The sequence below is a fragment of the Erigeron canadensis genome, chromosome 8 (assembly GCF_010389155.1).
Source record: "Erigeron canadensis isolate Cc75 chromosome 8, C_canadensis_v1, whole genome shotgun sequence".
In the NCBI taxonomy this organism is placed as follows: Eukaryota; Viridiplantae; Streptophyta; class Magnoliopsida; order Asterales; family Asteraceae; genus Erigeron; species Erigeron canadensis.
Genome location: NC_057768.1, coordinates 49,793,907 through 49,821,242, shown reverse-complemented (window position 1 = coordinate 49,821,242; position 27,336 = coordinate 49,793,907). Strand labels below are relative to the sequence as shown.

The 27,336-nt window shown below is 31.0% G+C and overlaps 3 protein-coding genes and 2 long non-coding RNA genes across 5 annotated transcripts; 2 read left to right on the top strand and 3 right to left on the bottom strand.

Moving 5' to 3' along the window:
- Positions 1-866: 866 nt before the first annotated feature.
- LOC122611204 lies at positions 867-8,725 on the bottom strand. Its single transcript, XR_006325479.1, has 4 exons — positions 8,549-8,725; positions 7,854-7,979; positions 6,918-7,004; positions 867-1,220 (listed from the first exon to the last, which is right to left on the bottom strand). It is a non-coding gene; the product is annotated as an uncharacterized LOC122611204 (long non-coding RNA).
- LOC122611205 lies at positions 6,087-7,008 on the top strand. The gene is made up of 2 exons (XR_006325480.1): positions 6,087-6,583; positions 6,774-7,008. It is a non-coding gene; the product is annotated as an uncharacterized LOC122611205 (long non-coding RNA).
- Positions 8,726-11,248: 2,523 nt separating the features above from the next.
- Positions 11,249-13,746, top strand: LOC122611202 (ATP-dependent Clp protease proteolytic subunit-related protein 2, chloroplastic). Its single transcript, XM_043784187.1, has 9 exons — positions 11,249-11,540; positions 11,657-11,700; positions 11,813-11,885; positions 12,021-12,138; positions 12,239-12,376; positions 12,462-12,578; positions 12,676-12,744; positions 12,840-12,935; positions 13,430-13,746. Exons 1-9 carry the CDS (start codon positions 11,473-11,475, stop codon positions 13,565-13,567), a joined length of 861 nt encoding a protein of 286 aa, XP_043640122.1. The 5' UTR covers positions 11,249-11,472; the 3' UTR covers positions 13,568-13,746.
- Positions 13,692-14,509, bottom strand: LOC122611203 (miraculin-like). Its single transcript, XM_043784188.1, has one exon. The coding sequence runs from the start codon at positions 14,379-14,381 to the stop codon at positions 13,791-13,793; it is 591 nt and encodes a 196-aa protein (XP_043640123.1). The 5' UTR covers positions 14,382-14,509; the 3' UTR covers positions 13,692-13,790.
- Positions 14,510-22,855: 8,346 nt separating this feature from the next.
- Positions 22,856-27,065, bottom strand: LOC122580073 (ACT domain-containing protein ACR8). The gene is given in 10 exon segments (XM_043752343.1): positions 22,856-23,263; positions 25,561-25,665; positions 25,772-26,096; positions 26,098-26,309; positions 26,466-26,488; positions 26,491-26,526; positions 26,639-26,657; positions 26,660-26,758; positions 26,841-26,886; positions 26,943-27,065. Coding segments are annotated over 10 exon segments (1,311 nt in total). The 5' UTR covers positions 27,032-27,065; the 3' UTR covers positions 22,856-22,906.
- Positions 27,066-27,336: the final 271 nt, after the last annotated feature.

The window sequence follows — 27,336 nt, the reverse complement described above, 5'->3', positions numbered from 1 at the left end:
CAACCCTCCGAACACAACAAAATTATAAAACACTAAAAGGGTTAAGAAACCAATCATCCTGGGTCACATGAAAATTTCGACACCTACTCGACACCCACAAGTAAAATTGCAATATGTAATTAACATATTTCAATATATAAATTTAATCCATTGAAAAGTAAAATATAATCATATAACTGTATATGGATTAATAATAAATTAATTATTTAAGAATTGGAATTCCATTTTAATAAATCACAATTATGTTATATAACATATAATATATATGTTTACCAAACAATAATGTTATGTTATTCTAATAATAATAATAATAATAATAATAATATATTAATATAAACCGTGTAGCACAATATCACATACAAAACTAAGATTAGCATATATAATTTATTTTCAAAGAAGGATATAAAAAGACACATAACTTGTAATAATGTTTGCATAAGAGATTTAGAGATAAAACTCATAAAAATTTTGATTTAGATATATGAGAACTTCGAAGTTTTGACAGAATATTGAAGTAAAGTTAGATATTTTAAAAGATTATTTAAACTTTACAAAAACATAGCGGAAAAGTAAAACTCAAATATTGCTAAAACTTCGCGACACGAAGTTAAATTCACCTTAAAAAAATATTGCTAAAATAATACTCGTATCTCGCAAAATTATACAGCATTATTCATAGAATTCTATGACACCAACCGACCCTTATCCTTTGCTTTTTTTGTTGTTACAATGATGTGTCAATTACCTTTTTGTTGTTACAATGATGTGTCGTTACTTTTTTGTTTTACAATGATGTGTCAATTAACTAAAGAATCGTGACATGTCCTCCTAATTTATTTTTAACAACAAAATCAAAATGATTGACATTTAGAAAGTAAAACTGAATTATTGAAATCGACTTATTTTGTGGATGGTTTTAAAATCATAGTCAGAAGCATTAATAAATTTGTAGATGATATATGAAGGGGGGATTTTCTTTTTTTAATAAAGCAAATTGCTTTTTAAAACTGGAATCCAATGGGTGGAGCACACTATGTCCTTGTCCATGTATGTCGATTTGTCAAATGACGAATCTCACCAGTTTTGTCATGGACGAAGAAGTCCCCCGTGCAGTGTCCGTTTTGTGCATAAAAACATGATTGATGGATCTGACCACTCAACCATTTACACACTCACAATCAATTTGACCGTGGGCCGTTCGCTCCATAAAACCTTGCCACCTATACGAACCAACAGTTACACCATTATTATTATTATTCGGAAGAAATTCACACTCACATGCATCACATTCATTTTTATCTTCTTTTATTATTAACTAAAAAATAAACCTGCACGTTGTTGCGGGAGTTTTTTCAAACCTACAAAATAACAACATATAAATACATCTACGGTTAAAACCGTTTAAAAGAAATAACTAATTAGAACCAAAACGTAAGTGACATGTTGCGTAAAAAGTTAAAAAAAAAGGTACTACACGAACGCCGTTGGTCAGTATGCATCTGGATTTTGAAATCGTTTAAAAGAAACATAATTAGAAAAAAAGGTAAATATTGTGTTGGTTACATAGCTATTAATTGAAAAAAATATATATATTTTTTCGTATTTTAAAAAGCTTTTGAAAGAAGAAAAAAAATAGTATTAAAAAAAATTAAAATCGACCATTAGACGGGATAACCAAATGTAAACAAAAAGTACAAAATTTATACACTAAAACCAAAAAATAAAAAAGAGAAAAAAAAAACAAAAGGAAATACAAAACCAAACAAAAAAGTTATAAAAAAAACCAAATGTTACATGTAAAAAAGGTATATAAACCAAATGTTTAAAAAATAAAAAACGAATATATAATGGAAAAAAAAGAGAACAAAAGAAAAGGATGAAACACAAAATATATAGCATTTGAATAAAATATATAACATTTTAGAAAGTTATAAAAGAACAAAATATAAAGTGTAGAAAAAAGTATAAAAAATAAATGTTAAAATATATATTATATATATATATATATATATATATAAGGTTAGGGGTGGAAATAATAAAGAAAAAAAAAAGGAGGGGTAAAAAAGAAAACGAAAGAAAGGAAATGCCAGAAAAAGATAAAGGAAAAAAAAGGAGCGGGCTAAGAGCACCCCCAATGCCCCAACCCAATACACTGTCACATCAGTACCACATCAGAAAAACTTCTTTTCAATACATTTTTTCCAATTCACACCCAATACCCAATAAATTCAAAACATTCCAATACACTACAATATATTTATTTTTAGACTTTTAATTAAATAAAACTACAATATATTTTATACAATAAATACAAATATTAAAACAATAATAATAATAATAATAATATAGGAAGCTTGTTTATTTTAGAAGGAAAATAATAATATACGAAACTATGGGGTAGATTTTAGAAAATTATTTAATACTAGATGACAAAATGTCATCATCTTCCTCACACCACACAACCACACACCACACACCACACGAACACACACAAAGGTTGCGGATCGAAAATAAAAAAATTAAAAAAGAAAACACACACACCAGATTCAGACAATACACACACTCACAAACACACATATATATCTTTATATATACATAGATCAGAGAATAATACATAAATAAATAAAAATCAAATTCACTTGCCTCCTCCGTATTCCCCACCACGGACCGACCCAATACGCCCTCGAATACGGAACAATATGACCCACACACAATGGTGTGGACCGTATTCGAAATTCAATACGAAGCAATACTAGCTACATTGGGGGTGCTCTAAGTGCAAATACAAAAAAAAATAAAAATAAATATGAAGTTGGGAAGAGTTTCGAACCCATGACTTCCGAAACCACCCCACCAAATCTCACTTTTATGTTTTAAATGACAATATTTTATTTAACTTATAGCTGCAGATGGGCGGTCCAACTATTTATTTATTAAACAAAAAATATTAAAAAGTTAATATGTGAGAGTTTCACGCCGAAGCTTAAGTGTTGGACAACCTTATATTCAATTTTCTCATGTATAATATTTAAACAGATATTATAAATAATTATCTATACTATATTATAAAGCAAAAAAACTGTCTAAATATAAGTCTCAACATTTACTTTGCCAAAATGCCCATATATCAATTCTATATTTACTTAACACTTTTTCTCTCTGCTCAAATCTCAACCAACCATTTTTTTCTCTCTCCCCCATAAATCATTTATTTTTTCCAATTTATTCAAAATCTTTTATCTCAAAAACCGTACATCGATAAATTATAAAAATTATATGGGTGTTCTTAAAATTTTATGTTCTTTCATTAGAGATGTCATTCGATATACTTTCGACGAATTTTTAAATCCGAGGACGGATCCCGTACGGCTAAGATATTTGGCTATCACATTCTATAACCTATCAACTCCATCATCTCACTGCTACAACGCGCGGATATTTGCTCTCGTTAATGATAATAGTGGTGGCTTTTCATTCATCCAAGTTTGTGGACCAACTTTCTTTAGGAAAGGTCGAGTACTCAATTACTCGTGAATTGTTCCCTTTCTTTTTGTATATTTTATTATCATTTCTTATTACCTCCTAAAAGCATGCACAATCAATTTTTTTTTTCTTTCGCCACATAAATATTCTATTTAACTTTAACGTATTTGAAAGCTATTACGCTCATAAGCTTTTTATATAAACTTTTTAAAACTGAAAATAAAAAATGCTCAAAAGGTTAAAACTTTTCAACCTATGGTATCAATTCCGTTTGAATAAGTTTTTTTCCTTAATAAGTTAGAGATGCCCTAACTTTTGTTGGTATAAGTTGTAAGATGAAATAGTTAGAACTTGTGACTCATATATTTTAAAAAATATACATTAAATATTATATACTAATTTAAAAAAATAAAATATAGTCGGCTAGAATATTACGTTTATGTAATTATCTTGTCATAAACAACGAGCTACTTAAAAATACTACTTGAAAAAATAGATTATGGTTTTAGCTCTTAACAAAACGTAACCATACAAAGTTTATCCGATTAAACTTATTTTGTTTAGAACATTCAATATTTTATTAATAATCGAAACTAACGAGAAGCTAAGATACAAGAGAACAATAATAACAATTACAGAGAATTCTCTAAGTTAAAGCAACTCCATTTGTTCCAATCTAAACTCACTTTTGTTGATCGGTTTGAGATCCTGGAAAAACTTATTGTCTTGATTAAACTTATTAACACCAAACGGTTGAGGTCTCATCAACTCTTTGAAAGCTAGTTATTAAACATACCTCTTCATGGGTATCAAATTTGTACCAACTACATATTTGATTGTAAATTTTACCTTTTCCAATTGATAAAATTAGCTATTCATTGTAATTGTACATCTAAAGATTTAGACAAGGTTGACAATCTGATTATAGAAACATTAAATCGTTTTAACACTTCTTTTTGTTGAGACATGATCTCCCGTTTCTTATCTCTTTCAAAGTATATGTAGCATTATCAAATTCCGGATAATTATTAAAAACTGTTACTATAATATAATTTGGCACCCGTCCCCATACTTTAGCCTAATCCCCCATCTTTATTAATCCTATAATTTTTTTATATTAATCTAAATTAATTTATATTTTTTGGTTTTCATCACCAATTTACACTTTAACCCAATATAAAACAATTATTTACAATTTTTGATTTCTCATCACCAATTTACACTTTTTAACTCAATTTAAATATAATAGACTTACACTTTTTGATTTTCTTTCACCAATTTACACTTTAACACAATTTAAAAATAACTAATTATACTTTTTGGTTTTCCATCGTCAATTTACACTTAATAATAATTAATTTACAATTTCACCCAATTTAAAAATAATTAATTTACATTTTTTGGTTTTATTGGTAATTTATAATATAACTCACGTACGACAAAAAAAAGAAGCTACGATCAACTACAAAAGGGTTTTTCTTTTTATAATTTGCACATAACTAATAGATATTATTATTTTTTAACATTGAATTTTTATGTTATTGTTATTATTATTTCTTTTATTTTAATTTGTTGTCCATTATAGGTTCGTTAGGACTTTTTCTTCAACAACAAAAAATATGACCACATTAGTTCATCTTGAATATCTTAAGCCAACACATGTTAACATCATTTATGACTATGTGTTGTGCATGTATGGACTGTTTTGGAGTGAAACACCCCGAAGAAAATCAAAACGTTCGAAATGATCTTGTTGATGAACTGGTATATATTATTCAAATTATATAGTTTACACTTTTAGAATATAAGAAACTGTAAAATTTTTATTTAAATAAAGTTGGAAAAAAAAGGGTAAACTGTAATCAATATTTATATGGAGTTAATTTTCGTATGTTTCTTTTTTAGCTTTCGTATTGATTAAGTTGTGATATATGACTTAACTAATCTAAATATTATATATAAATTTTGTATTTGTAACCTATATTAACTCTTAGGATTTACGATTATATATTTCTATAACCTTTTAAATATAAAGTCTAAATTTGCTATGAGTAGGGTTCTGATTCTTTTAATATATTGACTTTGATTATTTTGATATCGTTTTGAAGGCATTAATGGTGTAATTTTTTAGCCGTTGTTATAATATCAGGAGAAAATGCTACATATTGAGATGGTTTGAATGTTTTAGTATGATTATTTAACATGGTGGAACAGTTCATCATTTTAGCTTATGTATAATATACTTCGGATCTTATGAAAAACATGATATCAATTTTAAATAATACCTTTAGATAAAACCCTTTGAACCACGTTATGTTTAGAATTTAACACAACAGGAGATGGTTTTGCAAGGTTTTTGGCTCGACTTTTTTTTTTTTATCAAGAATTTGTTTCCCTATCTGTTTTGCATTAGCCGATAAAATCATTTGATCCACGTTTGGAATGTCCTTGGTTGGGTTCCTTTTTATCCGGAATAATTTTCCTGGATCTATATGCAAAGATGTTTATTCAATTCTTATGGTTAATTTGTTTGGGGTTTATTTTTTAAAATTGGATTAAATACATAGAAACACAATAAGATAACTCACCAGTTTTTGCATTTTTTTATTTTTTTTATTTTGTTATTTGCAGGGTACTATCGTACATGTCCGGTCAATGCTGAATGGGCGGAAAATTTTAAAGTATTTTGACCGATGGAGTGACTATTCAACTAGCAAATTTTCAAGTTGATTTCGGTAAATCTATTTAATATTTTGAATTACAAATTTTAGCTTTGATTAATATATTTTGAGACTACTCGTCCACTAGACGGGCCTGAACACTAGTTTTGAGAATAAATGAAAAAAAGCAAAGGTCCAGGGAGTAAATCGACAATAAAAAGAAGTCATATATCATAGCTAATTAAGAGAGTTCAATCCGCCAACTACATCACCAAAAAAACTTCTAGGAAAAACCAATAGAGGGAAAAGAGGGAGGCCAAAAATTAAGATTCTTAAGTCGTCTAAGTATCGTCCGTCTATGGGTTTCAACAAGAAAGATATCTGGTCCGTCAATATTTTAAGATGGGATATGTATGATGCTTCATGAAGGAGATATTGAGGTATAACATATGTGATTTTACCTTTCCATTAAATTTTGGGTCGTTATTGACGTTGTTTAATTTGATATTGAGATAATATATATGTGATTATGTCCTCCATTCCATGGGATGTTGTGATGTGTATCCTATAACGTGCATCGTAACTCAGAACCGAAGTAGGTTTAGTTTTCTAACATTTATAATGTTCTAGGAAAATTCATGTTCAGACTGCAAATGAATCAAAATCTACTATTCTAGTGAGTGCATTAAGACTTTTTAGCCAAAAATTGAAGTATAACTCAAAGTTAAATGAGGTCAGCTGTAAAAGATTTGAACATTCGCCAAGTACTCTTACCTTGGATCCTGGCCGAGGCTAGTCTGAGTTGTAAATTCTCCAATTTTGATTTGGTTATGTAAGCAAATTCCAACTAATAAACTTCTCCTTTCAAAAAAAAAAAAAAAAGAAAAAGAAAATTAATTATACTATTGAAACCTTTCTAGGTAAACATCCTAGGAGAGGTCAAAGAAACGGTCATAAAGATACCTTAGACTATACATTTAAATATTAAAAAAAAAAACATCAATACCAAATAATTCGAACAAAAAACTCTTCTTCCATTTTTCTTCTGTCAAATTATATAAATATTCATACTCTTATCGATTCTATAAAACAACAATTGACATGTTAGTCGAGTAAAATGAGACATGGGGGCTAGATATATTTTCATGTTTATGTTCACATGAAACACATGATTCGTTGTCTTTTTTATACATCTTAGAGCAAAAAGGTTTATAATCCACATAACAAATCTGGCCTCGTAGTCTTTTCGATCAACTTACACAATGAATACATGTTTTTGGATACCACCCTATGAAGCACAACTTGTTTCACGTTGCAAGTGGGTTTATTTATAGGGCTAAAACTATTAATCAACGAATATCAAGGAAAACCCCATCTGACATGAATTGATCAGCTATTGTGTGTATAACATTCTTGAAAAAAAAAAAAATTAGACTCATAGGAGGCATATAGTTATGATGCAAGAAAATCATACTTTATATTCCATTTTAAGGTAACTTCGCATAAAAAAGTTATACGTTCCATATCAAAAATTCACCACTTGAATATTATGGTAAGTGTACAACTAGTTTATGCACCTTTTCAACAGCCCAGGGATATATTTAACAAGGCCCATAAAAGAATTAATAACATTCATAAATGATTGGAAAAACTAACAAAGAGAGTTATTTATAGTGTATGTTCGGTGATCCATGTACATGTAAAGCTTACCGTGTCAGGTGATAAGAAGATTCTCCTCAACCATATATATATATATATATATATATTACTGAAAATATATATCTGGAGTACGTCGCATAAATGAAAGGGGGTCGTATCATTACAAATCGTTATGACCTGTATGTTGTTAACAAAAATAAAAAAATCATCGAAATTAGTATATGAAATGCAAACAATATATAATATAGAAAGTAATAGGATCATAAAGTGGCTTAGAAATATATATGTGTAATTCATCAAATGTAAATAAAAGAACAATATATGGTCAACAGTAGCCTGCCAGCCAAGGGAGGGAAAGCATATATATCTTTTAATAGTAGCATAACATAAACACACCAGCAGCAGCAGTCTAGTGCCCTAGTCTGTTTGGCCCCAATTGCTCAAGTTGACATCCATTCCCTATTTATGAGAAACTGATTCTAAATCTAATACACTGAAACTAATCTATTTATATAATTAACTGATTTTTTGAGGTGGTTATCTTAATGAATCAACAATATACTTTGATAATGGGTTAGGGCTATAGCAAAATAAAGTCCATCCTCAGAATTTATTAAAAGGATTATGAGTTGTATGAAACCTTAAAAAAAAATGATTATGAGTTGTATTAAGTAAATCAATTAAAAAAAAGGGGGAAAAAGAAAGGATGAAGTCACAAAGAAAGAAAGAAAGAAAGAAAGAAAAACCATCGAGGAGGAACCCACTGATGACATCCTCCATCTGTGTACGTACGTTTAACGCATCACAAATATTTTATTCTCTCTCCTTTGATCACCAAAAAGAATGGAAAATCTGTATTGGAATATACGCCCTGTGTGTGTGTTCCACTCCACACAGTTCCCTTTCACTAACCAGGTCTTCTTTCTGTTCAAGTTGGGTTTTCTTTAGTCTCATGGGCCGCGCAAATGGGCTCTCTAGTTTTGAAAGTTATTCAATTTCAGTTTATCATCATTCATCACACTTCACACTTATATTACTTTTACTAGATTAGACTAGAATACTAGATAGATAGAATGGATTTAGTCTTGTGTCAATACACAAATTATTAATCACTATTAAATATAATTAACAGAAAACTATTAAATAAATATCCAAATTATATAAAAATACACATAAGGTACAACTGATATATCATTACATTACAATTAAAATATTATATTCAAACAGATTATCGAACGTTCATGAACATAAATGAACGCTCATTTAATAGTTTGTTCATGAACGAATGAGAGTCTTGTTTGTTCATTTAATTAATTGAACAAATACGAACGAACTGTTCGCCAAACGGTCATGAACTGTTTAGTTCATTTACAAGCCTACCTAGGGGACAAACTACGACACATTAAATGTACTCTATATTTTTCTTTGTAATAGGAAAATGCTCTTAAAAAAATAGCTTAAAAACTAAAATCCTTCTAATTACAAGATTACGCCACATAGACTTATCAAGGGTGAAGATGAAGAAAGATAATAAATGGATTATACATGCCAAATTTTTATGATTTTAAGAGAATTTTTTGGCTATCCCTCTTCTAAAAATGTGTTTCGTTATATTCTTTTTCAAAAACTTGAGTTGATTTAATAGTTTGAATTCCGTTTATAGTATTTTTTTTTATATAATTGTTTAAAACCTCTATTTTGAAATCATGATACATGATTACATGACCATTGACATTCATGAGAAGTACAAATTATTCTTTTATCGATCGCCAAGGGACATGTGCGGTATGCCGCAGGGGAGGTGTAAAGGGTGGGTAAAGTGGGCGACATGCCGAGATTCGATTTTTTATTTTTTATTGTTAGATATATAAAATTAAAACTTATATGCGGATTATAAAGGGAAATAAGAAGGGATTGTCACTTGTGTGCTTCTTCGAAATCTAAGTGATGTTGTCAAAGTTTACACAATTTCAATTTGTCAATTATCTCCACCTTTCATTTAATTTGCTGATAATGATTTTCTATAATTCTTTCTATTGTTTTGTGTAGATTAAAACTAATTGCAAACTCCATTCATGTTTATCTTTCTTGTTTATTATTTGTAGTATGTTAATTCATTAGCATGATTTTGATTTTTTTTTTTTTAGTTTCTTTAAAAATAACTTTTTTGTTATATTTATTGATATGACGTTTATCGTCGTTTTTAAAGATTAGTTCATATAATGTAAAATTGTTATTTTGATATATATATATATATATAATTTATTGCGCTTAGTCAATGGATTTTTTTTTCCCGCTTGACCAGGACCTATAAATCTTTGGAGACGGTCCTAGTATGCCACATTGCTCATATCATTAGCAACATATATAAAATCATGATATTATATCAGTATCAATACGATATTATATTTAGTATACATTTAATCGAAAGCAAATTAAAAACATATTTTAAATCATGTATCGACGAGAATATACGAGCAATGAGAAATACAAATAAAATGAAGGAACAAACAAATGAATTTCTATCAAAAAAGCAAATGGTTAATGATAGTTATATCGATCGATGGAATTACTAACGTTTGTAAGAGGGGAAAAAACAACACAAAAGCGGATTACTCTTGACAATTGAAGGTTCTTCGTGGTAATTTTCATGGTGACGATAATATCTGGATTTTCTTTGGGTGGTTTTGGTGTGCAATGGAACACTTTCATTGTCATTCTGATATGCGTTGCCACTCGGATATTCATATCTAGCCTTTCTAGCATTCCTCGCCTTGTCGAATATTAGTGAGAATTGTGTTGCCGATGACGGGTTCTTGAGATCCCATTCTCCAAATTTGGGCAATGTTTCACTACCTTCTTTCATTTCTTCAAAACAAACAATTACAAGCTATGTTTGTTGATTTATTTTTATTATCTTGTCCTTCATGTTGCTGTTATAGAGAATAAGAGAGATTTGGAAAATGGAAAAAAGCAACAAGATTGAAAGAGGAATTGTAGATCTAACATGTTTTACGCGAATAATTTCCATCAATTTGATTGACCAAGTAATTATGTAAAAATAAAAAATAAAACTCAACAAAAGATTGAAAACCAGATAGAAAGCTTGTCTTAACAATTTTGGACTAGTTCAGTAATTAGTTAATCAATCTGGTTTAACTCGGGAGTGCTAATTAAAATTTTAAAATATAAAATATATTTTTAAAAATTTATATAATGTTTGTTTTTAAAAACATTATAACTTGATATAAATTTAATAATTCAATCAACTAAATAAAAAAAAGACAATTTATTTATAATCTTAGATAAAAGAGAATTTTTATTTTTTAAATAAATGATTAATATTATTATTAAACATGTAAAAGTAATTTAGAAATATTGTAAAAAGTGTTTAAAGTCTTAAATTTTATTTTTTTTATAAGGGTATAGAAATTGTAGAGATTTCGGGTAGGTATCGGTTAATTGGGGAATCAGAATCTTATCCGGTTTTGGAAAAGAAAAAAAGGATCCGGCCCGTATTCATCGAAATCCAAAAAACAAAAAATCACACAACCAAAACCAGACCTGGGCATCTTTGGTGTTGTATTTGGCAAAGCATAGGCAAGAGAAGGTGAGATTTGTGATTCAAAGGAAAGGAAAGGATAACATATAACAAAAAACAAAACAAAACATGGGGGCGCTGTCTCTCAATTCCATAACCTGTTCTTCATATTTGCACCCTTCTCCCCCTCCTCTCAGGTCTCTCTCTCTCTCTATCAAATTTAGGTCGCTTTTCATCTAATCTTATTTTATTATTATTATTGTTACAATTTTATGCTGTTTTTTTTTTTAAACTTTATTTATTATTGTAATAGTTGCGGGGAAAAGGTTTTCGTTGGATTAAGGCTTCAATCTCCTAGTTAGTTTCTCCCCCTCTTTTCCGTTTCCATTTGCCCCCCCTTTTTAGTCATTTTGAATACATTTAGTAGTCTATGTGTTATATTTGATGATGATATGATTTTCTCCAACAGATTCTTATGGAATTTCTAGACCTAATTTGAGTGCCGAGTTGCACAAAAAAATTCATAAAAGCATCGAGCCCAGGTATAATCATGCCCCCCTTTTTCTTTTTCTTTTTTCATATTTCATCTTGTACATAACATAGTAATACTGCAATATGTTTCCCCGTATCCAGTTTCTTTCCATATATGCAATTGATACCCTCCTTTTTGTTTTCAGGGTTGGCATTAAACCAGCACGGGGCCGCATCACTATGATGCCTATCGGGACTCCAAGAGTTCCCTATAGGGTTCCCGGCGAAGGAACCTGGCAGTGGGTCGATTTATGGAATGCCCTTGTAACTAGCCCCTTTTCTATTCTATCGTCACACAGTACAGTACAATACTCTGTCTATGGAATGCCCGCTCATTAAATTTAACCCACTTTTTTCTTTGCAGTATCGTGAACGTGTTATCTTTATTGGCCAAAATATAGATGAAGAATTCAGTAACCAAATACTGGCAACTATGCTGTACCTTGATAGCGTTGACAATTCCAAAAGAATGTATATGTACATTAATGGCCCCGGTGGTGATGTGCGTTCTTTCTTATCTTATTCCATTAAAAAGTATTGTGGTATAGTTTTTCCATATATGGACTAATAATATCCTCATTGTGTAGCTTACACCAAGTATGGCCATCTATGACACGATGCAAAGCTTGCAAAGTCCCATTGGTACCCACTGTGTCGGATATGCATATAATCTTGCTGGCTTTCTCCTTGCTGCCGGAGAGAAGGTAATTTTAGTCTTCCTCAACACTTTTTTGGTTATTCGTGCTTATGTATTTGCAATGGTTTTTTTGATGATCTGTGTTTTTTTTTTTAATCATCAAGGGTCAACGCTTTGCAATGCCACTTTCAAGAATTGCTTTAGAGTCGCCGGCTGGAGCAGCTCGTGGTCAGGTTTGTTGAACATTTGATCTTGTCAAGAAGAAACTTACATGTACCAAATAACTTCTGTCCCTTTTGTAATTTTCCTATCAAATTATGACGTACAGGCTGATGATATTCAAAATGAGGCGAATGAGCTTCTCAGAATTAGAGATTATCTTTTCAAGGAGTTGGCTCAAAAGACCGGGCAACCCGTGGAACAGGTATAGCTTTGCATTTTTTTCACCTAATCCATTTGTGGTGGGGATATGAATGTGTGTTCTGAAGCTGATTTGAGTTGTCAGAATCAGATAATCAATCAGTGCCGCAGGATATAGTGCTTGGACTTATCTACTGTAGTTAGCTGTTCGAATGTTTTGACGGATCATTATTGTTTACGTAATAATGATAAAATGACCAAATACAATCTTTTTATATATTCCTGGAGTATATTTTTCTTGTTAGAGTCTAACAAAAACCTAGATGAAAAGTATTTAAGTTATGATTAAAAAGGAGGAGGAACATTAGTATTTACACTTTATTGCTCTGTGTAACCTCTTGGATAACTAGAAGCACTCTATTTTAGAACTAAACACTGATTATTGCAACTTTAAGTCAATAATCAGACACTTGTCTCTTTGCTTGCTCTATCCAGTAGCCTCTTGCTTAGTATGTTTGGAAGGTGTAATAGTAAATACATGTCAATCGTGATGTCCAGGTTCACAAGGACTTAAGCCGGATTAAGCGCTTCAATGCTCAGGAGGCATTGGATTATGGACTCATTGATCGAATCGTCAGGCCTCCCCGTATAAAAGCTGATGCACCAAGAAAAGAGGCTGGTACAGGTCTCGGTTAATGTACTTTTATTGTTTTCACTGAAATCCCATATGTTTACTGTCTCGTTCTATATGCATTTTTGTGTTTAATGGTATATTAGAGTCTGTTGTTTACTTGTGGTTAGAATGTATCAACATGAAAAGTGTTATGACTGTCAACTTTATTTGAGCATAAATAGAACAGCACAGTTCTTTCTTAGATATTTAGTACCACATATAACTGAAATTGATGTATACAACATATTACTTAGCAATGAAGATTACAGAAAAGGGAACATAACTAAGTGCCAACCGTCTCTTTCCATTGTCGTCTACAAATATTCCAACATCCCGGCATAAAACTTTACAGAAGTTGCAGACGGTAGGGCAGAAAACAAGCTTATATCCGTTCTCTGCTTTCTCGATCTTAAACCAGTTATCAAGTGTTTCCCTTCCCGGGTTTCCTTCTACACCTCCCACCTTCACAAAATACTGCCGCATAACTTCATCATATTTGAGCTTCCATATATTTGACTTGTTACAGTTTGTGTGGCCGGAGAATTTGATGTTAACATCAGTGGAGAGGCGAATAATGCGTTTCTTAGGGTTGACTGGAGTGAAAGTCAATGGGAGTCCATACTTGTTGGTTTGTAGTTGTGCAATCCCAAGGGGGCATGTTTTATTTACGCCAGTTGGGCCCAGTATGATACCGCCGCCTCTAGCAGCTGGCATAATATAGTAGTTGGTTCCTGAATGTAGGTTTTTTCCAGTAATGTCTAGCACAGAATCGAGAGCTGAACTGGCTGGGAAGACAGAGTAGATGAATGCAAGTGAAAGCAAGGTGGTTATCTTCATCTCTAGTATAGGTTGTGAGCATTCCCATTAGGTTGAACTGCTATTTATAGGTCTTGGGGGAGAGCATGAAAGTTTTGATTGCTTAGATTCAAAGAATTTGGACGTGGGTTTGGGACTTGTGATGGATGTGATGCTATTGACTTATCTAAATTTGATGTCTGAAAGTCAACGGTCAAAGACACTTGATTATATGCCAACTAGATAGCAGATGGGGAGGATATTGGTGAGGAATGAGTGGATCTTGTTCAAAGCTGCTTTATGATTATGAAACCGCTGCTATTAAAAGACATAATGCTCAGGATTGCTGCTCAAGTTACTAAAACAATAAATATAACACCATACAAGTTTTTAGTCTGATGGCATAGTTTTGCATATGAAAATTGTGGACGGAATAGTCAATTCTGAAGCAATATTTATTGTCAAAATTCTGGTATCTACCATCTTCATAAACTTCAGTATTAAATGCTGATTAGTCTCGGGATATTTGCATAGCCTGTATATATATCAGCAATCAGATTGTATCAAGATTCAAGAGAAGTCTTACAACCGCAAGCAAGTGTATTTGAGCTTGAAGAAAACCCAGCAAAGTTCTTCCTCCAAGTTTATTCAAGCATCAACGCAAGAGTCGGGAGTAACAGCATGTACAACTTTGTTTGAGCATCAATAGAAGAGTCGGATGCAGAAAAAGACAGGAGAAGGATCATCTCTGATGGCTAAACATTGCAATCCAATATCGTTTCTAAAAGCCATCTGAATATCCCCGAACATAAACTTGGAGAAGCTACAGACACTTGGGCAGATGACCGAGTGTAACAATATTTTCCCAATTTTAGACCGGTTATCCACGTGGTTCAGTGTTTCCTTCACCACTTCCCCACCATAACTGCATACTGTTCCACCACTTTATCAAATTTCACCATCTATACCTGAGAAATAATGGAACCTGATAATTTGGTAAAGGAAGTGGAATTATGTCTTTCTTGGAATTGAACGTGGATGGATCGCAATACTCACCAGTTTGATATTGTGCAACACCGTCTGGGTCTCTTTTTGCCAAGTGTAGCCAATAACATTCCACCACTTTCAAAAACCTTAGGCACTGGTATATAGGGGTGTTCAAAAAATCCGAATCCGCTATCCAAAATATCGGAAAATCCGATCCGAAGATATCCGAAAATTCGGATATCCGGATTTTCAGATATCCCGAAAATCCGGATATCCGGATTTTCGGATTCGGATATCGGATGAAGTTTTTGAAAATTTCGGATATTCGGATAATCCAAAAATCCGAAAATTACATATACATAAATAATGATTTTGGTCTTGGGCTAAGTTACTTTTCCATATGTTGGGCCTTTATCCTAACAATCTAACTGTTGACGACTCACGATTACTTGGTCTAAACAAAACCCTGATCCTCATTTTATTCCATCAAAAATTCTGACACTTCACTCCACTGCTTTCCTTGGCAATTCGCACACCTTTCATTTCATTCCAAGTAAGATCTTTAATTCGTGTTATATTTAGTATTGAGTTAGTAATAATATATTTAATCATCTTTTAAATATTACAAATGTCTAACTACCTTTATTTAATCTTCTTTGATTTATGTTTGCAATCAAAAGCTGTCAATTAGCTATATTATTAATAATATTATTGTTCTTCTTTTTCTTTTTCTTGTAGCCGCATTAAAAGCAGTCAAAAATGTGTGTAGCGTAGAGAATTGAAGATTGCTACTTAGGTGTTTTTGTTTAATTAGAAGAAGAATGATGAATGTTTTCTTTAAAAATTTATTTGTTAAAACTAAAAGTAATTTCGGATATTCGGATAATCCGGTATCCGAATCCGAAATTTCGGATATCCGAAAATCGGATATCCGAAATTTCGGATTCGGATTTCGGATGGGCAAATCTACTATCCGAATTTTCGGATATCCGTTTTTGAACACCCCTACTAGTATATGAACCTTGCTTGGAGGTTTTCTCCATAGGCATCAATCACATAACTGGGAGCTAAATGATGTCAACTCTGAATATTGTTTATGAAGGTGTCTTGAATTGCTCTTTGTGGATGGTGGAGAATAGGGATGTGCACGGGTCAAAACCCGGCCCGAACCGGGGTGACCCGTGACCCGAAAATGCATGCAAAATAGAACCATGACCCGACCCGTTAACCTCCCGGGCGGGTCGGTTCGGGATCGGGTTTTAGCGGTTCGGGCTCGGGTTTTAAGGGTTGACCCGAAAATGTTTTGTAAGCTTTACATTTTACACAATCTGTTGGGCTTGAAGGTGCAAGAGAGAAACAAAGATGCTGAGAAAGTAAGTTTTGTACTGATGGAGATGAAAAAGAAACGAATTTGCTTGAAACGAAAAGAAAGATAGTTTACAAAACTAAATCGTAAATAGTAGTATATAATATATATATATATATATATATATATATATATATATATATATATATATATATATATATGTTTGTAATGCTTTCAAAGATGTAGAAAATTTTCCGATGAAGAATTCTGAGAAGTTTTTTTGTGGTGTAGGAATTTATGTGGTGATTTTTAGATTTGATTTGGGTGTGAGAACCTATATGGTGTTTTTTTTAGAGTAAAAGTTGTTTGTCTTATTCTACCTAAATATTTTTACTCAATTACAATATAAAATAAAGTTTTATTAGCCTATGAAATATACAGCTGTTGATAAAGTATGAATTGATAGCTTTGATCAGTCAACATCACAAAAGACACAAAACCACATATATTTATTTAAAAAATCATAGATATAGATATAGGTAAATAATAAAGCATAGATAAAATATACCAATAAAATGAGTATACATTTAACTCCCCCTGCTCAATCACCAGTTTCCAAGTTCCAACACATATTCAATTTTTATTCCACTTTACATCTTTATTCAGTCTTCTCAAGCATACGAAGATAGGAAAAAACTTTCAGTCTCTTGAAATACTAAAGATACAAGGTAAAGGAACGGGTCAAAGATCATTGTCTCACTTTCTATCTTTTCTAAAACTCACATGTTATCATGCAAACCCATATGTTAAAGGATTCACGGGTTTCAACGGGTCAACCCGGCAACCCACGGTTTTGACCCGGCCCGAACCGAGAACCGAGAATTACTAACTTTGTGAACCGTGAACCGGCCCGTTTGAGTCACGGGCGTGTCGGGCCAGTCCGGGTCGCGGGCGGGTCACGGGCGGGTTACGGGTTTCGGTCCAAATTCTCATCCTTAGTGGAGAAGCTTCAAACCTGAAAAGTTTGTTTGCTAGTTTTAGATGAGCTTCAAAAACATGGTGAATATGGATGTGGGTGATTGGGTATAATGTTTTGACTATTTAGGGCGCGTTTGGTTCACATCATGTTTTTGGAAGGAATGAAATATGTTAAAGGAATTTTAATATGATGGAATGGAATTTGACGGAATGTTTTTCATTTTTTGAAGAGTTAAGTGACCAGAAAGAATGAGATTTCCCTCATCCCCATGGAATGGAGATTCCATCAAATTAAGGAATTTTTACATTCCAACAGAACGATATTCCTTCATCATTAAACAACCAAACGCACCAAGGAATGAAATTCAATTCCAATTTCATCACATCAGAATCTGCGAACCAAACGCGACCTTACTTTGTCTTGAAAAGAATAGGGCTGAAGTACATGAACACGTACATTAGCATATTCTGAGGCTCTTTACATACAATGATCCAAAACTTTAAAAAACTAGCGTTATAGTCGGGCGTTGCCTGGGGGTAACAAATTAACAACCATACATTGACTTGAGTGTGTGTCACAAATTTTAACACGTCAACTATTACCATCATACTAAGAAAAAACAAATGGTTAAATAATACACCGTGAATTTTAAACACAATTTTTGGTGATGAAATATAAAATTGTAAACTTTTTTCTGAAGATAAACATAAAAAGCTAAAAACTTTGATGATGAAAAAAAAACCTTGTAGTATAATGAATCTTAAGAAAAGGAGAAAAAGTTAATAGCTTAAACATAAAACTTTAATGGTAAAGAAAACTAAAAAATGTGAGGAAAAATTTTAAGGGTTAAAATGCGAAATACTAAAAAATATTAAGAAAGCGGGATGAAAAAGTTGCACAACACCCTCATTAATAAAAGAAAAAAAAGAAAAACAAACTAAGCAGTCAGACAAACAACTGAGCCATCTGCTAGCCCACTAACTTCACTTTTCACGCGAATTCTTTGTGTATAAGTTATAATTGTTGCTATTCAAACACGTGTTTATTTGAGGAAAATGTTTTCTTAATTTTCATTCCCATTTTTTTAAAGAATGGAAGAAGTTTCCATCTTTAGAAAACAAATGAAAATTTTGAAAATGCGTTCAAAACTAGATAATGTTATATTCGTTTTCCATATTAGAAAACATGTTCTAATATACTTAGTTAAGTGGGAGGATGAGGTGAGGTATGGGCGAGGGGTGATGGGGGGAGTTGATATAATTTGTGATTTTTAAAGTTGGAAACTGAAAAGTGAAATAACAATAAAAATGTTTTCTAATTTCCCATTGAAAAAGTGGAAAACAATATTTTCCAGTTTTTTTAGAAAAACGTTTTTGAGAAACTATGATTTGATTGCTGTTTTTGTTTTTCATGTTCTTTTGAAAAACAAAACAAAAAAGATAAATAGTGTTTTCCCCAACTAAATAGGGGTGTTGAAAATAACCAAACCCAAATAACCCGACCCAACTCGAATGAGTTTGGGTGAAATGGGTTGGGTTATTCGATTTACGGGTCGTCATTTGGGTTAACCCGAATAACCCAAAGCTTAATCGGTTTGGGTTACGGGTGAAAATTCAATAATTTGGGTCAACCCAAATAACCTGAATAAGATGTTTTTTTCATTTATATACACATATATATAACACATCAAATTTGTTTAAAGTATATATTTTTGAATATTAACGATAAAACAACTATTTTTTCATTCAAGAATTCAAAAACGCAAAATTATATGTGTTTCAACCGTTTTGGATATAAAAGTTTGTTAATCTAAATAAATATCAATATTATTTAAGTTTTTGAAATTGAAATTACATTGTTGCAATGTTGCATAACTAACAAGTTTTTTAAGTTGCACGTAAATTCATCAATCACGTTTATTTGGGTCACCCAAAACCCGACCCAAAAAAACCCGAACCCGAACAACCCAAACCCATATAACCCAAAGCTTATTTGGTTTGGGTTACGGGTTGATTTATAATTTTTTAAAATCCGAATAACCCGACCCAAATAATCCGAAACCCAAATAATCCGACCCATCAACACCCGTACAACTAAACACTCCTTAAAGTTTGAAACCCTAACTATGTATAGATGACAAGCTAGGCATATAAAATATTCAAAAGTTGATTCAACTTTTGGTAATGTTGGAACTAGGGATGTGCACGGGTCAAAACCCAGCCCGAACCGGGTTGACCCGTGACCCGAAAATGCATGCAAAATAGAACCGTGACCCGACCCGTTAACCTCCCAGGCGGGTCGGTTCGGGCTCGGGTTTTAGCGGGTCGGGCTCGGGTTTTAAGGGTTGACCTGAAAATGTTTTGTAAGCTTTACACTTACACAATCTGTTGGGCTTGAAGGTGCAAGAGAGAAACAAAGATGCTGAGAAAGTAAGTTTTGTACTGATGGAGATGAAAAAGAAACGAATTTGTTTGAAACGAAAAGAAAGATAGTTTACAAAACTAAATCGTAAATAGTAGTATATAATATATATATATGTTTGTAATGCTTTCAAAGATGTAGAAAATTTTCCGATGAAGAATTCTGAGAAGTTTTTTTGTGGTGTAGGAATTTATGTGGTGATTTTTAGATTTGATTTGGGTGTGAGAACATATATGGTGTTTTTTTTAGAGTAAAAGTTGTTTGTCTTATTCTACCTAAATATTTTTACTCAATTACAATATAAAATAAACTTTTATTAGCCTATGAAATATACAGCTGTTGATAAAGTATGAATTGATAGCTTTGATCAGTCAACATCACAAAAGACACAAAACCACATATATTTATTTAAAAAATCATAGATATAGATATAGGTAAATAATAAAGCATAGATAAAATATACCAATAAAATGAGTATACATTTAACTCCCCTTGCTCAATCACCAGTTTCCAAGTTCCAACACATATTCAATTTTCATTCCACCTTACATCTTTATTCAGTCTTCTCAAGCATACGAAGATAGGAAAAAACTTTCAGACGCTTGAAATACTAAAGATACAAGGTAAAGGAACGGGTCAAAGATCATTGTCTCACTTTCTATCTTTTCTAAAACTCACATGTTATCATGCAAACCCATATGTTAAAGGATTCACGGGTTTCAACGGGTCAACCCGGCAACCCACGGTTTTGACCCGGCCCGAACCAAGAACCGAGAATGACTAACTTTGTGAACCGTGAACCGGCCCGTTTGAGTCACGGGCGGGTCGGGCCGGTCCGGGTCGCGGGCGGGTCACGGACGGGTTACTGGTTTCGGTCCAAATTCTCATCCCTAGTTGGAACAACTTTAAATCTTTAATCACTAGATTAAAATCAAAAGTTAAAATATAAAGATCAAATTTGAATCATGATTTTTAATTTAAATATAATGATTATGAATGTTTAACTTTAATAATAAAATTAAATACAATCATGATTTACATGCATATCCTGGTTTTAGGTAAATTAAACAAGTAATAACATAAAACAATAGGTTTTCCTTCACCGAAAATCACTGTGCATCATGAAAATCATCGTGCATCAATTGCTTCGTGAATCTTCGTGCATCAATTTAACCATGATCTAAGGGTCAATATCTTGTCTTATTTGTTTTACTTTAATACTTGTTTTAGAATACCCAACCCCTATATATCCTATTTTTAAGACATAATTACAAATCTATCCAAAACATGCTTTAAAAGCATTGTATTTATGTATTAAAAACTTGCACTTTAGATAAATATATAATTATGTTTCTTAAGTAACATATATATATATATAAATTTTCCTATCTATAGATAAGAGGTTATAAATATATACGAGTATTATAAAGTTGGCATGGTCGTTACAAATACAAAACGGAGAATTTGAATTACACCGAAAGTTGTATGAACACGAGAAAATGTGCCAACGGAACAAGAACATATTCTGCAAACCATACTTTTCTAAAAGGAACTAGCTACCATTGTTTTCAACTTTAAACCGTTCGATCTCTTCACATAATTGTTTTCAACCGTTCGATCTCTTCACATAATTAAATATCTAATGAACTATTAAAAACATACTAGATTTAGACATGTGTTATGTACACAAATTATTTATGACATATTAAGGATAAAATTAAACATATATTATGCAAGAAAAACTGTGAAAGATCAAATCAGTAAATTCAAATATAAAGAATGTAATTAAAATTATATAAAAAAAACCCGAAAAACTCATATGTAAATAATGTAATGAAAATCAAATTAACAGAATGTAATACTCGAACATTGATGAAAATGTTTAACTTGTGCGCGTATCAATATCATGTCAGGACTTGTTGTTGTAACTATTTTCTTAATAATATAATTAATGAAACTTCTTGTAGTTTTTGTTGTGTCATTCATTTTTAATGAAAGTTTTAAATTATATAGTTGTTATCAGTAAATATATTATTTATATATATAATCTATGATAATTTAATAAGTTATAACTATAGTTGGATGAAGATTAATTGTAAGCAAAGTTGATTTTTTATTTATAATAAAGATAGTTCTTTCATTTTTAAATTAGTTTGATATTTGAGATAAACATGAGTTTTATATTTTATATATTTTATTTCAATAAAATTATTATTTTAAGAAAAGAGTTTAAAAGTTTAAATTAATTGATGATGGAAAACAAAAAAAAAAAATTTATGTCATGACATATGCTAATTTAATTAAATTAGTGAAATTGAGAGTTATGATTTGTTAATTGAGGTTATATAAGTTGTTTTTTTTATATATTAAGATTAATATTAAGATTGGTCCATGATACGAGATATTTGTTGCGTTTACAATATACTCCAATATTTTATATAAAATAATAAAAGAGCTACTTAATACCAACCATCACATATAAGTCACAACCACTAATTACCCACGTAGTTACGGTATCAAGAAGATTTTTGCGAGGATATAACATTTTTTTTTCCATTTGTATTTTTATTTTTTTGAAAAGTAACTTTTATATATAAATTACTCCGTCAAATCACCGGCGGTACTCTATACAAACATATACAAGAGTATAAATTTACACCAATTGCTCCAGGCAATTTATCTATTCTTCTTTCTATTTCTAAACGACAAATAGCCGAGAGATCCTATGTTTTTTTCCATTTTTATATTATGTACATATCGAGTAACATTATCCTCCCTCCACTCCCGCTTCTTGAGCAAAGTATATATTCTATTCTAAACCCTCCCTAAACAAATATTTAAATAAAATCCCCCACCCCCTTTTGTGTGTGTTTTTTAAGAATATGACTTGATCCACCCTAAGTTGTAAAGGTTCTTTCTTAACAAGCTTCCAAGTGATAACAAAACGGTCCCATCAGCTGCTTTTTCATGATTCTTCTTCTTGGTGCGTGATGCTATTGGCAGTTCCTTTACTCTTAGGTAATCTGACCCGATTCTTTGTCGAACTGATTCTATGATTTTTGAACTCACGTTGTTACCTAAATCATCCGTGACGTAGAATACGCCCATTGCCGTACCCATTGTTGTAGATATCTCAACACGTGTCACATTTAAGGCGTTTTCTCTAGATGTTCGTGTTAATTCTGCTAATAATCCTGGCTTATCCGCCTTGCATAGCTCAAGTCGAACACCCTGCAAATAATAAACAATTAATAACAACACAACATGATTGAACTACCTACTCAAAAAAATAATAATTTATAATTACTATAGTAGTTAGTTAAAATATATATATCTACCAATAAACTAAAATAGGATTGACATATTTTTAAAACGACACGTGGCGTAATCCTTGATCGACACGCGTCCTTTTAATTTATTTATTTTATTAAATTAGCTTTTTTAATTATAAATATATTCAAATTCCTTATTAGACTTATAATTAAACTCTACCTCTTGACTTATTAATAACACATTCAATTTCCTTATTAGAATTATAATTCAACTCTAACTCTTGGCTTATTAATAATAATACTAAAGACATAATAACCTTATTTGATTAATCGTTTTTCCATTAATAAATTGTCATTTTTTCCCTCAATTATTTAACTCTTATTATTTATATTACTTATAATAAGTTATTAACATGAAGACTTAAAAATTTGAGTTTACGATCTGAAATCACAAAGCTATTTGCCATAATCCACTATGCTTACAAATTCCGTTTTTGATGTGATTCTAAAAATTTAAGGTAAATATAAACTCTAAATAAACATATATTATATTTATCATTACCGTTTTTATTATAATTTAGTTTCGATCAGCGGTTTACGTTAACCGTAATTTATTCATATCAGTGAATGATGTATGAGACATATTCGAATTTCTTTTTGATACAATTTATATAACTACCATACATCGTACGGGTATTAAAACTAGTATATTATATATATATATATATATATATCTAATTAATAAAATGAAGACACAAGTAATTAGTAATGTAGGTGTAATCTTAATCTTTATCTTTATCTTTTCTTTATATATACTAAAAGACAACTGACCTAACCTCAATTGACCAATCACAACTTTTAGGGGATGCTTGGTTTAAATAGAGTAATGGCAATGAAAAACATAATGAGAATACTAAGTAATGCAATCAAAGTATTCCATTATATTGAACTTGCTTGGTTACTAATATTATATATCAAGTTGTATGTATTTATAGATATACAATTTGTAAAAGTTATATTATATAACTGTAGTAGTTTTATATATCTACACCTATATACAATATAATAATAAAATAATATAATATTAGTAAATATTTATTTATGTATATTATATATATAAGATATAAGTAAGAAAATTACTATTAATATATAAAAATGATAACAATTCGATATATACATTTAAAAAAAATATGTAAATAATAATAATAAAAAAAAAGGTTTAGGTGATGAGCATCAGTAGCATTGCTACGAGTTATAATTTTTTTTTAAATATTAAATATATCAATTTAATATTAAATAATAATGTCCATAATTCATTAATAATAACAGTTATATTATGAGAGTAGAATATCGCACAGGGGGTTAATTTGGTAGAGGTGAGTGGAGAGAAAAATTGGGAGGTTGTTAGTGGTGAGAAATCAAAAACTGAGTAATGGATTTTGATTAACCCAAATTACTCTATAATGTCTTATTATCCACTTTTGGTATTAATTAACCTCTTTTTTTCTAACCAAGCATAGTATTCTATTATCATTATCATTCCTCACCCCTAAATACATTTAACCAAGCACCCCCTTAATTTCTCAAAATTAGTTAAATCAACACATGTCTAAATTAATTTACATTTTTTTGTTGTCCATCACCAATTTACACTTTTAACCCAGTTTAAAAATAATTAATACTTTATTACATAATGTCTATCTAATAACAAAATATAGCAAAAAGTTAGGGAGGTTACATATTTATATTAACATTTTATTTTATATTATTAATTGTAATCAAATTAATTATAATATTGTTGTTATTAGTACGTAATTATAATCAGACTATAATTAGGATACTCATTGTTGTTATTAGTAATTACAATCAGATTATATTTAGGATACATATTCTTTTTATATAAACTGAAACCTACAAATAAATCACAACACACAAAATTATTGAAAACCCTACTTTTATTGTACTTAAACGAGAATTAAATTAATTTTTTGCAAGACATAAATAAGAAAATCGGTCAATTATGTAATTAAAATTAAGATATTGTTTCTCTAGAAGAGTTTGTATAAAGGAAACCCTGGTACACCATCATGATTTATCATTTATTATTTACATTTGAATATTTCAAATCCTTTTTGAGTATATTTATAAATTTAACGTATAAGTATTTTTTTTTTTTTGGGTTTCATATACTAATTCTTATATCAATAATGTTGTAAAACCCGACACGGGTCTAAAATCTAGTAATAATTATAATACCTGGGATGCTCTTCTTTGGATGGCAGCCCTCAAGCAAAGAGTTACCCGTTGCTTTTCAGCTTCCGAGCTGATTGGGGTTCCATCTGCGTGTCTAATAAAGAATTCCTGAAAATTAATTATAAACCTTCAATTCCTTCCTTAATTTGGCCAAGTTATTAAGTACTTGTATTTATTTACAGTAACTATTAAGGCGGGCCCGGTCATTAATTACCAGATAGGCACCGTGATCATCATTATCATCATCATCTGTGGTATCAATGGTGGCATGAAAGACTACATATTGCAGATCTGTCAAGGTACAAATCACGTCAAATAACAGCTTCGGCCGATCCTTGCAACTTAGGTTCACAACAGAGTACCCTTTCTCCAAGCAATTTTGAACACAAATCTCTCATCTGCAGACATCATCACCATCATCTGATGCATGAAGCCGTCTTTCTGTATGAGTACTGCTTGCCTTCATTACTATCGAAACCGATGATGTATTATCCCCTTGAAGGACGTTTCTAATTAAACGAGCTTCCAATGTTGTTAGAAGAATCCCCCACAATAATCGATTCTTTTAGGTAAATGAGGGCCGCCATCCTACCATTGTGTGTCCATACTTTGGCTTCTACCACATCACACTTGAGATCGTATAGCACTGCAAATACCTCCGATAAAAGGCCAACTCTGTTGCTACCGGTTACCTCAATTGCTGTCATTCCATCTAATGATTTACATCTTGTGTTGCGGATTGATCCCAGTGACTGCCAAACACCAAACAATATGTTCTATAAATCCGGCCAGTACAGTACTAATTAAATTTATTTACTAGAAACATATATATATATATACACTACGTACACCAAAGGATAACTAATTAGAGCGTTATATATATAAATAATGAAAGAAGAAATAATTACCTGTTGAATGCAGGTAATGATGCTGTTAATTTGTTACCATCCAAATTAGTAACATGGAAGACTGCATGTACGTGTAGATCAATAAATTAAAAATCAGTTACAAATAATAAAATATTTACCATAGAATAGTAATAACAAATAATAATGTTAAGAAGAAAAGAAAAGAAAGGTACCATCCATGTTCCACCTTTAATTCCATCAGAAGAAACATAACCTTTTTTAATTACAAGATTGAGATCGCTTAGAACTTGAACCGCCTCTACAAGTATTCCGTCTTTTCTTGCACTATCAATCTACCCCCGGCCCATAATAATTAATGGTTAATTAAATAATCAGGTGAATGTAGTTTAAACCAAGGAAAAAAAAAAAAGTTACCATGACGAGGGTGGCGTTTAGACAACCAGCATTATCGATCATGACCCTGTAATTAATTAGTCCATATCCAATTAATATTATATATCGTATTAGCAAATTAACCTTGGGGTGTTGATTCGAACAAGAAGTTTCTCAAATTCATCCAAATAAGGCGGCCTGCTGCTGCTTGATCTCTCCATCTGCATCATCATCACAATATCTCGTCTATTTTCTTACTTGATTTCCTTCCTTCTTTCCTTCAAATATAAATATATATATATAATATATATATATATATAGTAATTATACTAATGAAAACAAAAGAAATACGTAGTAACAACGATTTCAACAAAGAAAGACACAGCAAGCTAGATTTACAGCTCGATCGCTCTGTACGTAACCCGCCACTAATTCCCAGTTAATTTATCGACTAAAACGCCAGCCATTCTCTCTCGCTACTTTTGGTGTTATATATTACTATCATTATTGTTTTTTTTGGATGGAACTTATATCAGTT